Source organism: Leptonychotes weddellii, chromosome 6 (genome assembly GCF_054177405.1).
Source record: "Leptonychotes weddellii isolate Sample4059 chromosome 6, ASM5417740v2, whole genome shotgun sequence".
NCBI classification, from domain to species: domain Eukaryota; kingdom Metazoa; phylum Chordata; class Mammalia; order Carnivora; family Phocidae; genus Leptonychotes; species Leptonychotes weddellii.
The window spans coordinates 114,121,813-114,133,706 of NC_138374.1; the positions used below are offsets into that span (position 1 = coordinate 114,121,813).

General features: G+C 45.2%; 1 protein-coding gene across 1 annotated transcript in view; it reads right to left on the reverse strand.

Moving 5' to 3' along the window:
- The window catches only part of ADIPOR1 (adiponectin receptor 1), a 14,399-nt gene extending 4,079 nt beyond the window's left edge, over nt 1-10,320 (reverse strand). The window contains 4 exon segments of the mRNA XM_081825005.1: nt 241-487; nt 1,557-1,673; nt 3,175-3,409; nt 10,137-10,320. Coding sequence (XP_081681131.1) covers nt 241-487; nt 1,557-1,673; nt 3,175-3,315 — 505 coding nt within the window. The 5' untranslated portion in view covers nt 3,316-3,409; nt 10,137-10,320.
- Between the last annotated feature and the right edge of the window lie 1,574 nt (nt 10,321-11,894).

Genomic DNA, 11,894 nt, shown 5'->3' on the forward strand with positions numbered 1-11,894 from the left:
CCATCCACATCGTTGCAAATGGCAAGATCTCATTCCTTTTGATGGCTGCATAATATTCCATTGTATATATATACCACATCTTCTTTATCCATTCATCTGTCAATGGACATCTTGGCTCTTTCCACAGTTTGGCTATTGTTCTTCTCCTGGTTCTAGGCCTTCCTCCTCTAGTCTCAAAGATCAGTGATCAAGGATCAATCAATCAGTCAGAACAACTTTGTTCTTTTCCTTCCCATGGACAAAGGCTATATAATCCCTCCCTTGGCATTTAAGGAGACAAAAACATTGGATTTCTTCCCCACCCAAATCACTCACCAAGCAGATGGGTCCAGATGTTGCCAGTTTCTGTATGGATGCGGAAAATGCTCTTGAAGCAAGCCCGGAAGGAGGGCATAGGTGGTCTATGGCCATGTAGTAAGTAGTCATTGTCCTTCAGCCAGTCAGGGAGTACGTCATATGGGATGACCCTCCAGCGTCCCTCCCAGACCTGGAATATATACACTGTAAGAAGGGCCCTAAAGAATGCTAGTTTCCCCAAGGACAAGGATTGAAGGACAGCCAGTCTAGGAGAATGTCAACCAGGCTTCGGTGGTAGGTAATAGGGAACCAGCCTGGACCTACAGATGTCCAAGGCACAGTATGAACGAGGCCATTGCAGTACTGTATATCTTGACCAATTTTTGCTAATGCCTTTGTTCTTGCGTCATGTTAGTTTATCTGGATATGCCTTAGATAAATGTATCTCAATCTTGAAAAAAATATGGCAGGACCTTCTTTAAGCTACTTGAAATTTCACAATTAAGTAAAAATAGTGAATGAAAACAAAGAAACAGAAACTATATATAATGGTTTTGAAAACATACATTTTATCGTTCCTTTGCCCCTCTAATCCAGGAGATTCTGGTTGACCCCTGCTCAGTCCTTTCCCCCCGGTAGATTCCAAGTCCTTCCTAGGTTGGGACTATGTCTTTTTAGAGCAGGGGTTCTTAACCCAGGACACACGGACAATGGATAGAATCCAGGGAGGGATGAAAATCTGGATGGGAAAAAAATGATCTTTCATTTTTGCTCACCTCTACCTGGAATCTAACACTCCCCTCAATTATAAATGTGAGCACCAAAGCACAGTAGTGCTGGAACGTGCGACTGTCACCCATAGAAATCCAAGATATTTTCATACACTAGTTTTGCAGATATCAAAATACTGTTACGCTTCACCGCTTAGAAATGATAAATTTTAATAAAATACATTATCACTTGTCATTAACGCATATCCAGTGTGTTCATAAAAGGAGCCCATATTAAAATTTCAGAACTTTAAAAATTAAAAAATTCTAACGACTGCCAAAGGGATCCATAGCAAAAAAAGCTAAGAACTTCTGTTTTAGAATATATTGTGAGCACTGCCTAACACGGTAGGTAGTAAAAATGTAGCTAGCCTTCCCCTTTATTTACTTCATCTTGAGCAAAAACAAACCCACAGGCAGGAGTAAAAGTTCTTCAATCCAATGCGTGTTTGCTGCCCTTCATCCAGGACAGAAGCTACTGGGCTGTACCTTGTACACAAACTCCTCCATCTTTTCCATGGCATGGTGGGCCTGCAGGGGAAGTGTCAGTACCCGCACCTCCTCCTCCTCTTCCTGGGGCACTGGGCATGCTTGCTCTTCTTCAGCCTACAGGAACAAAAAATACACAAAAACCAATCCTAAGAGCCATCTCATACACTGTGCTAGTCCAGATCAGAAAGATCCAAAGAAACCTGAACTCAACACTTCCTGCCTGGCCTCTCTCCTACCCATAGGACCTTGTGGCTTTTTCTCCAAAGGCATGATAGTTAATGAGTTCGTAACACTGTAGCTCAAGCTTGATTAATACTTTGCAAATGCTGGAGTGAGAGCTCAATTCAGCACACAGGAGGCAGACTGGTGGGGGCTGACGCGAAAGGGATACGGGACTGCCACACCAGTTCTAAATGTTCTTTAAGTTTGGATGGCCCCTCCTTACCTATCGGACGGTGGTTCTCAACTGTCCCCAATTTCCCAAATATCTCTCTGTTCTAGACCACTAAATCCTCAAAACAATGGAAGAGACAGAGTCTCAGAGATTCCCTTAACAATTTAAATCTGTTCATGGTTCCCTGTTCACTGACTCTGGGGATTATATCATGACTGAAACTTTGTATTCCTTGCAGCTCCCAAGAGTCTCAGGGCCTCCAAACTGGTTCTGTAGAAAGCAGCAGCTTTCTACAGGACAGGACAGAGTCCTGACCCCCAAGGAGCTTTGACACAAAGTGTGCACATGGGAGAGCACTTCCCTATCAAGGAGAGAGACTTTTCTCTCAGTCCCAAGGCTCCAAACCATGGAGATGGAGAGCTGGGAGGTTCAGCTCCTCTTTCGCTCTCCTGTTGATGGTCCCTGGGAAACGAATGGTTCCTCTTAAATTGTGTGGTACAGATTCCTGCTTGCCTACCCCCATGTCCATTCTCTCTCTCTCTTCCTCAGTAACAAAGCCCTTGGTTTTATTCAGGGTGGGAATGTTACTGTAATTTTACTCAGGCCCAATGAAGAGATGACACTGCCTACATTCCACTGCAGCCGAATATAACTATGTAACTAAATTCTGGCCTATAGGATGTAAATGGAAGTGTTGCGAGATACTTCCAGAAAGGGTGGGCCCTTCTCCTCTTTCCCCTTCCTCATTTTCTGGGGGCTGGTAAGGGGGTGTGATGGAGGATCAAGACAGAGGCCTGACAGTCGTGGAGCCCTGTTATCAGCCTGGGATGGGTTACTTCTAGAATTCTTCTACATGAGACACACTGTCTTCTGTCTTGTCAAAACTATAGGGATTTTTGTTTGTTATATGGAGCCAAACCTAATCCTAACTGATGCTTCCTTCATTCACAGGCATTTACTAATTACTTACTGGACTTCAGGCCTTGTGTTAAGTCCTGGGGTTATAAAGATGAGTGAACTTGCAAAAGCTTACAGTGGAAAAAGGATACAAATAAATAAAGATACATATAATACAGTATGATAAGGACTGGATGGAGATATTCCCAGGGTGCTACTATGGTCCCTCCTTTGGGGAGAGGTGAAATCTTAAAAAAATGGACACTGACACAGGCCTAATGAGAGGTTCTGATTAAGGCAGTGACTCCTGGGAAGACAACTTACTTTGGTTGGGTTGGCAGTTACCCGTTTGCCCTTCTCTTCTAGCAGGGGTCCCAGTTCAGCCAGCTCCACCGTGTCCGTTTCCCTGTTACTGGCAGGAGCCCCATTGCCCTGTGCCACCACAGATCCTTTGTGAGAAGACATCTGGCTGGTACCTCAATACCCTGCAGCTTCAGCTTGGGGAAAGGTTGGGGTCTCTCAGCCCCAGGGGGCAGAGATCTCCCTGTGATGGTAAACACTAAAAGCAAACACAAACATGAAGGGTATTGACAAGTGATTCCTCTTACAGTTTCATTTCCATGAGTCAACACTGAATAAGACACAGCTAATCAACTCACACCCTACCTCCAATTCTAAAGGCTAGGTAATTGCTAAATTAAAATCTATTCCTTGTTCTCCCTCTTTAATGTTAGTCTTGACTCAGAACTTCACTAATCTTACAGATAAGGTTGAAAATATAACATCTGGTTGCTTGTCTTCAAAGGATCTGTGGTAATCATACCAAACTGTCACCACAGAAAACCAGCTACTCACCCTCAACCCCCTCCCACAGGTGCGGAGCCCATTTAGTGAGAAGAGTCTAGCCTACCATTCTTAAAGCTATTCTGCCCCAGAAAGGCTTGGCTCTGAGAATGGGGAGCAAAAATAGGAGGCCAACCCCTGGCTGTAATTACAGTTGACCCTTCAACAAGACAGGTTTGCACTGCAAGCGTTCACCTATATGCAGATTTTCTGCAAGACATATATGTACAGTACTGTAAATATATTTTCTCTTCCTTATGATTTTCTTAATAACAGTTTCTTTTTTCTAGCTTACTTTATTGTAAGAATATAGTACGTAATGCATGTAACATACAAAATAATGTGTTAATCAACTGTTTATGTTATTGGTAAGACTTCTGGTCAACAGTAGGCTATTAGTATTTAACTTCTGGTTAGTCCGAAGTTACACGTGGATTTTCAACTGTGCGGGAGTCAGTGCCCCTAACCGCCGTGTTGTTCAAGGGTCAACTATATTTCAAGACCACCCAATCTTTAAATAAATTAAATGCCAACTGAACTCGGATGGGCTTTTTCTACAAATGATCTGACAAGTGTGCCTCATATGCAGAAGGAACTTGGTTGTGAGCTAGATGGTTAATTTCTCTGCAATGTCTACTAATTCTACTGTAGGATTATAGCCTGGGTTCGACACTTGGGTAACAAGCTTTCATCATAATCTCTCCTTAAAGCAAGCAATAACTTACCTGGGAGCAGGAAGTTGAAGACAAGGAGGCAGCCCCAGCCTTGCCCTTTGCCAAACACATACCAAACAACCAGCTCAGTAAGAGCTTGTCCCAACCACCATAGCTCATAATCTAAGCCCCACTCAAATTAGTTTTTCAGAAACTAGAGACAGGTACACAAATCCTTAAGGAAAACCTGAGAAACCTAGAACTCAGTTTTCTAGGAAAAACTTCTAATACTTGAGGTTTTCCTGAGTTGGACTTCAGGCACTGGTCTTCCAATCAAGCCTCAGGGAGATGAAAATGATATTGAAAAGAGAGAAAAGTGTCCAAAGATGCTCACCATCTTGTATATTACTAGCCCCCCCGCCCCAACAAAGGAGTTTATTACTCATAGCAACAGTAACGACCAGAATACTAGCATTTTTATGCACTGGCTCTGTGAACCCAATGACCACAGGGCAATGCAAAGAGGGTCAAGCAGCACCTGCACAGGGAGTGGGCTGCATTACCAGAGAGGAAATTTAAGCTTAGGGAACCCAAACCTTTAATAATAGGCAGTAACCATGACTGCTCATGAGAGAGACACTCTATCTCCCACCGCTGTTCACTACACAAACATCTTTGATTTCTTATACCAGTTCTCTTTTTATCCAAGACTAATTACAGTTCCTTCTCAGGGATTATAATTGGATATAAGTAGTCGGATGAGAGCAGTCCTTAAATTTCAAAAGTCATGCTATGTTCAACTCACCAGCACAGCTGAAAGCAATAGGCAAATCTAGTTCAAGAGAGCAAACAGTAACTCACTGCACAGCAGATCTTTATATGGTGTCAACACATAGATAGTTCTTCTTCCTTCAAATGTGCAAGATTCTGACAAGACAGGTGCCAGCCCACAGCCAAAGCCAACAATTGAGCCTAAGGAGAACAGGAAACTGGAGGCCCCTGAAAACCTCAGGAAATAGACAATCCCCTTAAGAAACACTGGGAAATCTTTTTCAATGGGTTGACCACAAAACATTATTTCCTTAGAGTGAAGTACTCCTGAATAAACAGCTTTACTAAGAAATACTCTATACTAAAGAAAAGAAAAATAAAAAGTTTTGGGCACTTTGGACAAGTCTGAATAGGGTGCATACACTTAGCTCAGAACACTGCTGCCGGGGCAAAAACAACAACAACAACAACAAAAAACCCCCAAAACTCAGGTTCTGTGATATGTACCCTTGATTTTGGTCAGAACCCATATTTCAAAATGAATGAATGAAGGGAGCAGCATTCTAGTCCGCAAGCATATGACTTATTAGCTTCTTGTCACTAGCCAAGGGTTTATGCACTTTTTCTTGTGCCTGTGGGGCTTTCTCCTTTTCCCCAGAGTAAGTCAATATATTCACGGAATATTTAACAAATATATTTAGCACTAGCACCCGAAGGCATTCTAAGGTACTGTGCAAAACACACAGCTGAACAAGTGTCTTCAAAGGAGCCTATCATCAGATGGCATGAGGTCACTTGTGATATGTACAAAGTCAGTGATGTAATTTCACGTTTCAGGAGGGCAGCGGAGGGAGAGAACAATAACCGAGAATGGCCACATACTAAATTAAGTTATTTCGAATACTGTGTAACTATTTTACTAGAGGCAATGAGAATAATATAAACTTTAAGTTGGACAGTTAGGGTCAGAGATCAAATGCAGAATCCAGCTTGGTATTCTTCCTAATTTCCTCATTTGAACTGCAAAGTTTTTATGCCCTCAAGTCTAGTGCTCTTCTAGGATGATCTCTGTCTCTTGGCCAACATGTCTTTCCCCTTTCAGTCCAAATCACTCTGTTAATTCTTCTGATGCCCTCCAGCTCCTCTTATCACTAGCTCCTACACCTCCCCTCAGCATTGTCTTCTAGGCCCAGAGTCACTAAACCTAACAGACATCCCAGTTAACTCACAAACCAGCCATCAGCTACAACTCATCATACAAGATATGGCATCATGCATCATGTCAAGTACATACAATGGAGGTCAATGGAGATCATGTCATCATAGTGAGCAAAGTCCATTGTCCAGTTTGGTCTTCTAAACTGTAGCAACACAGAGACAGGAAAGGGAGAGATAGGGATCGGAGGTCTGGCAAGAGAGAAGAGCAAATAATACTAGGACCTGGAAATATAACTTCTTATAGGGTGACCATTCACAAACAACTGGGAATTATTACAAGCAAGTGTTTTTGTCTTTATTATATAAAACCACATAAACCCCTACGGTATTAAGACCGATTCTGGGAGCACTCAGAAGAGCCAAATATACTTCAACTTTCCGCCCGCTTTCTATATCCTTAGTATTAAAGAGGAAACACATTTCCCCTCAAACTCACCACACCCAATATGACAAATCAGAACTGGGCCAAACTCCACTGAGTGCATTTTTGATGGGATTTCTTCAATTCAAGCTAATAAAAATCTTTACCACTAAGCTTTCCAACTGGATAAACCTATGATATTAGAGAATAATGCTGTGGAGGCAGGGAGGTGTTTGTGCTCCTATAAATAAGATAATCCTGTGCCACACTTGGGAAAGAACTGATTGTTAATCACCGGCCAGTTAGCCAGAGAGTTTACTTCCCTCACAGTTTCTGGAGACATTTATTTTGAGAACCAGTTCCCAAGTTTTCCAAGCACACTCCTTCCCTGGAGTCAAAGGCATAAAGCTTCTTCTGTGAATTTTTAATCTGGAGTTTCTGGACCCTTAGAGATTCTGTGGGTAGGCATGGGTAGGCTCTATGTCTGCCTGACTCTATGATTCCAAAGCACGGTTAGGTTGGCAGTAAAGTAAAAGAACACAGACATCTTCTCCTCTACCTATGCTCTGTTCGGGCGCGTGGTTTCACAGCCCTGCTGGGGAAAAGTGAGTCAAGGCAAAGACCTACGTTTGAAAATTACCAAACTGCAGCAGTGAGGCCTAAGCTTTCTCACTTGATGCTGGGTGTCACCGACTTAGTGTCTAAAGCGGAGAATCACACTCTAACTTCCCTTGTAGCTCTTCTCCAGCTATCCCAACAGAAGACTTTTTGATCCCACAGACTGATAAGCTTTCCAAATGCCATGACCAAAATAAATAAATAAATAAATAATAAAAAATTTAAAAAAAATACACAGGCTGATGAAGGAGGTTCATGCCAGTCCGTTTTTAATATTTGGCTTTCAGATATATGGTCAATACACTTATACAGGAGAGCAGTCACTTTACACTGCGTACATGGGAAGCCCCAATCTAGGTGCATACCTAAAAGCCAATCAGTTGGAACTGGTTTGCCTACAGGGCACTTTCCAGGATTGTTTCCACTGAAGATAGTTATAAACTTTATGAACATTAATCACGCCCCCAACATTTCTGAGAAGGAAAGGGGAATTAACTTTGAGCATAGTGAGAGGAACAAAGTTTGGTGGGCGATATTAGAGACGAATGGAGGTTAAGGACAAATGGTAATGACTTTGATAAGTACCAGTACCAGAAAAAACAACAGCAACACCATAATTAATAAAGCTTCTGGGTTTAAACGTGACTGTTTAGTTCACCAGTGCAATCACACGTAGATAGGACAGGATAATACAGCAAGAGTTTTTTTTTTTTTCTTTTTTAAGATTTTATTTATTTATTTGAGAGAGAGTGCACGAGCGGGGGGGGGGGACGGGCAGAGGGAGAAGCAGACTCCCTGCTGAGCCGGCAGCCCGCCCCCCCCCCCCCCCCCCGGGGCTCTATCCCAGGACCCTGAGATCATGACCTGAGCCAAAGGCAGCCGCTTAACCAACCGAGCCACCCAGGCGCCCCTACAGCAAGAGTGCTAAAGAGTTCAGTTTGGCTTTATATTATAGGGGTCAACGGAAATTTCCTAGGGAAATAGAGAACAAACTTAACTGGCCTAGAGAGAAACACAAATTCTATTCTATTATCCATCTGACAATACCTATTGATTGTGCCTACACAGATAAAGCAAAGGAGAATTAGAGGAGGCAATAACTTTTTCTACTAACATCACTACAAGGCTAAATGCCATTAAGTGCTGGAGGAATTCAGAAGAAAAGCTCAATTTTAGTTGGAATGACCAGGAAAGGTTTTGTGGAAGACCTTAAGGAAGTATCTTGATAGACAGAATGGAAGTAGTGGCCATTCCAGAAGTGTACCTGGTATGACCAAGGCACGTTTGAAAGAACACAGTCCCCAGGGCAGTGAATAATCCACTTTTCCATAAGATAAAATGAGGCCAGACTTTAAGAAACTGAAGATAGCCTAAAAGCCTACTTAAGGTGGTATCCTTCATCCATTAGCACTGGTGAGCCTAGTGATTCTTTCCTACTTGCAGGCAAAGTGGTCATTTATTTTTTTTTAAATCCCTTGGGAATCATGTAATTTCTTGGCCATTGAGAACAGAAGGCTCTCACATTCTATTCTGCAATTAGGTATGGTTTTGTGGAGGTCTACCGGAAGATGGACCCTCACAGGTAACACACCACAGTTTTTCAGATTGATTCCCCAAGTACCAACAACCACTGTATGGGAACACAGAAGTTACTCCGTAATAAATTTAGTGGCTGCAAGCTGGAAACTGCTAGCCTGACATTGCAATCTATTTAGCACCGCCCAGTCTAAATTCCTGGTACTGTAGATACTATAAAATATCAGCAACAGCCGTTGCCCTGTAACAGGTGACCTAACCCCATCAAGAGAGAAAGGCAGTGAACAACCCCACTACGACTTCACTTCAGAAAAGAACCAGATATTATGATGTTAACTTAATATCAGCAGCCTATATATTCCCTGCTGTGTTTTCTAGCCTGTCTTCTAAATACTTGGGGGAAACAGTATGGTTAACCTAGTAAAGTAGTATGTAGGCCTCTTATTGCTCCTGACACCTGAAATTGTGGAAACTGTAATTCGCCTCGTCAGTTTCCCAGTAGCCTGAGAAGCACTAGAAACTGAGGGAAAGCATATATGTTTTATTTTCTTAAAAGCCAAAGACTTGAAGATCAAAAATCTCACACATAAGATGGCATACATCAATGTGAGATTTCTAAGGGAATAAAATTCCATATTCCTCCCAAACAATTTCGATTTTGCTCACGTTCCAGCTTTTAGGGTTACCTTAAATAAAGGTAAATTGTCCACTAATCTCCCTTTCTCCCCCCAGTCGAGGTGGGCACACTGTCGCGGTTTGATCTGCTAAAGACTCGTCGTCGAGGACCCCCTGGGGCTGCCCCGTCACCAAAGGCTGAGAGAGGCGCTTCTGCGACCCAGGCCCGCACGCCCCACTCCCCACTTGCCTCGCGCAGCGGCCTGGGGACCCGGCTTAGCTCTGGCCTGGCGCGTCCCGATACGATCCCCGGGCCGGGATCCCGACGTCTCAACTCCCCGGCGGGGCTGGGAAGACTCAGCACTCACCAAAGCGGTTGGCAGCCCGAGGGGAAAAACCGAGGGCGAGCAGCCCACCCGCCCTTAAATTGTGGAGGCCGCCTGGGAGGCGGCGCGCAGTGGGAGGGGCCGGAAATGTTTACAACCCCGGCCGTGGAGCAGCCCCGAGGCGCTGCCGGCTCCGGCTGGGGGTCTTGAGACCCTCGCGGTGTCTGGGCGGGTCAGCCCCACGGGCTGTCCCCGCCTCAGGCCTGGGCCGAGGCTCCCGGGGGTCCTAGCGCTGCGGCCGATCCCCGCCCACCCGCTTGCCGCGGCAGCCCGGGGGGAACTTACGGCCGGCGGGCGGGCTCTGCTGGGGGCCGCGGTCCCCCGCGCTACATCCCGCGGCGCTGGAGGCGGCCTGCGGCCGAGCGGCCCCGGTTCTTCAGCGCCCTCCCCGCGCCGGAAGGGGCGCGCGACCACACGGCGTCACCTCCGCGGCCGCGTCACCTCCTCTCGGGCTCTCCCTCCCCCTACGCCAGGCATTCCTCCCGCAGTCCCAATCACAGGCCGGGTCCCCTCGGCCACGCCTTCCGAGCGCGGGGTACCGCCCCTTCTGGCCCGATCCCGCCCCCTCTGGCCCGGTCCCGCCCCCTCCGCGGCAGGCACCACCCCCGAGGCCCTGTTTCTCGCGGCAGGCCCCGCCCCCTGGCTCGGCTCCAATGGTAAACTCCGCCTCTCCAGACTTGGGGAGGACCACACCCCCAAGTCACTAACTGGTGCGCGTGATGGAGAAGGAATTTCTGGGAATTAGACCGAACCCAGCGAAGGAATGCCGAATTCCCTACCATGCACCTTGTCCTCTAAATTGGGAAACTCTCTCCACTTTATATGTTACCAACGCCAGTGGTTTTATCTCCGAAACACTTAATTTCTTCTTCAGTCTCATGGTCCCTTTCTCCCTTCCACGAATGTTTCTTTCTTTTTTTTTAAGGTTTTATTTATTTATTTGACAGAGGGAGAGATAGAGATAGAGCACAATCAGGGGGAGTGGGAGGCAGAGGGAGAAGCAGGTTTCTCCTGGGAGCAAGGAGCCCTATGGAGCGAGGTTCCATCCCAGGACACTGGGATCAATGACCCCAGCTAAAGGCAGACGATTAACCACTTGAGTCACCCAGGCGCCCCTCTACGAATGTTTCTTCAAGTGCCTACCATGTGCAAGGCACTGGGCTAGACTTTAGTTTTGACTCCTGTTATTTCTCTTCAGAAACAGCGGGATTGTTTCTAACTAGTCTTGCTTGAGAGAACTCTCTGCTCCAGCTCCCTGCTCCCCCATTGCAGCCAGAATGGTGGTCCTGGAGTGCATGTCAGGGAGACTATTGGGCGGTGCAGCCCTCCGCTGAATCACAGAACACAGAAACTTCGAGGAACTGACAATTTTCTCAGTTCTCCCAAGGATAGTACAGAGCTAGTGCTATTCTAGATGCTGAGAGAGAAGGCAATTTGTTATAATCTTACATGGACGCCTCAGGGCAATGGGATTAATTCTTTTGGTGCTGGTTAAAAGCATGGGCTCAGGAGTCACATAGAACCAAGTTTCCGACCCTGGCCAGCCTATGATCTTGAGCACGTTACTGGTCAAGAGAATGATCTCATCTGAAAAATGGGAATAAAATAGTGTTATTTCAGGGGCGCCTGGCTGGCTCAGTTGTGGAGCACTCGACTCTTGATCTCTGGTTTGTGAGTTCGAGCCCATGTTGGGTATAGAGATTACTTTAAAAAAATAAAATCTTGAAAAAAAACCGTGCTATTTCACTGAATCTTTGTCAGGATTAAATGAGATAATTTATGCAGGCTCTTAGTGTGATGCCCGGAAAATGGTGAATGCTTCATCAAAGTTAGCTATTATGAATTGCCCACTGTACAAAACCCTCAGAAATTTCACTGTCCACAGGATTGAGTTTTAAGTTTCTTTACCGAGACATTACAAAGGCCTTTATCAGCTGGTTCTCACCTACTCTCCCGACTCATCTTGCTCTACTTTCCCTCTGGCATTTGGGCCTCACTGAACTTCTCCTAGTTCTCCAAATATGGACATCTCTTTTATTCCTC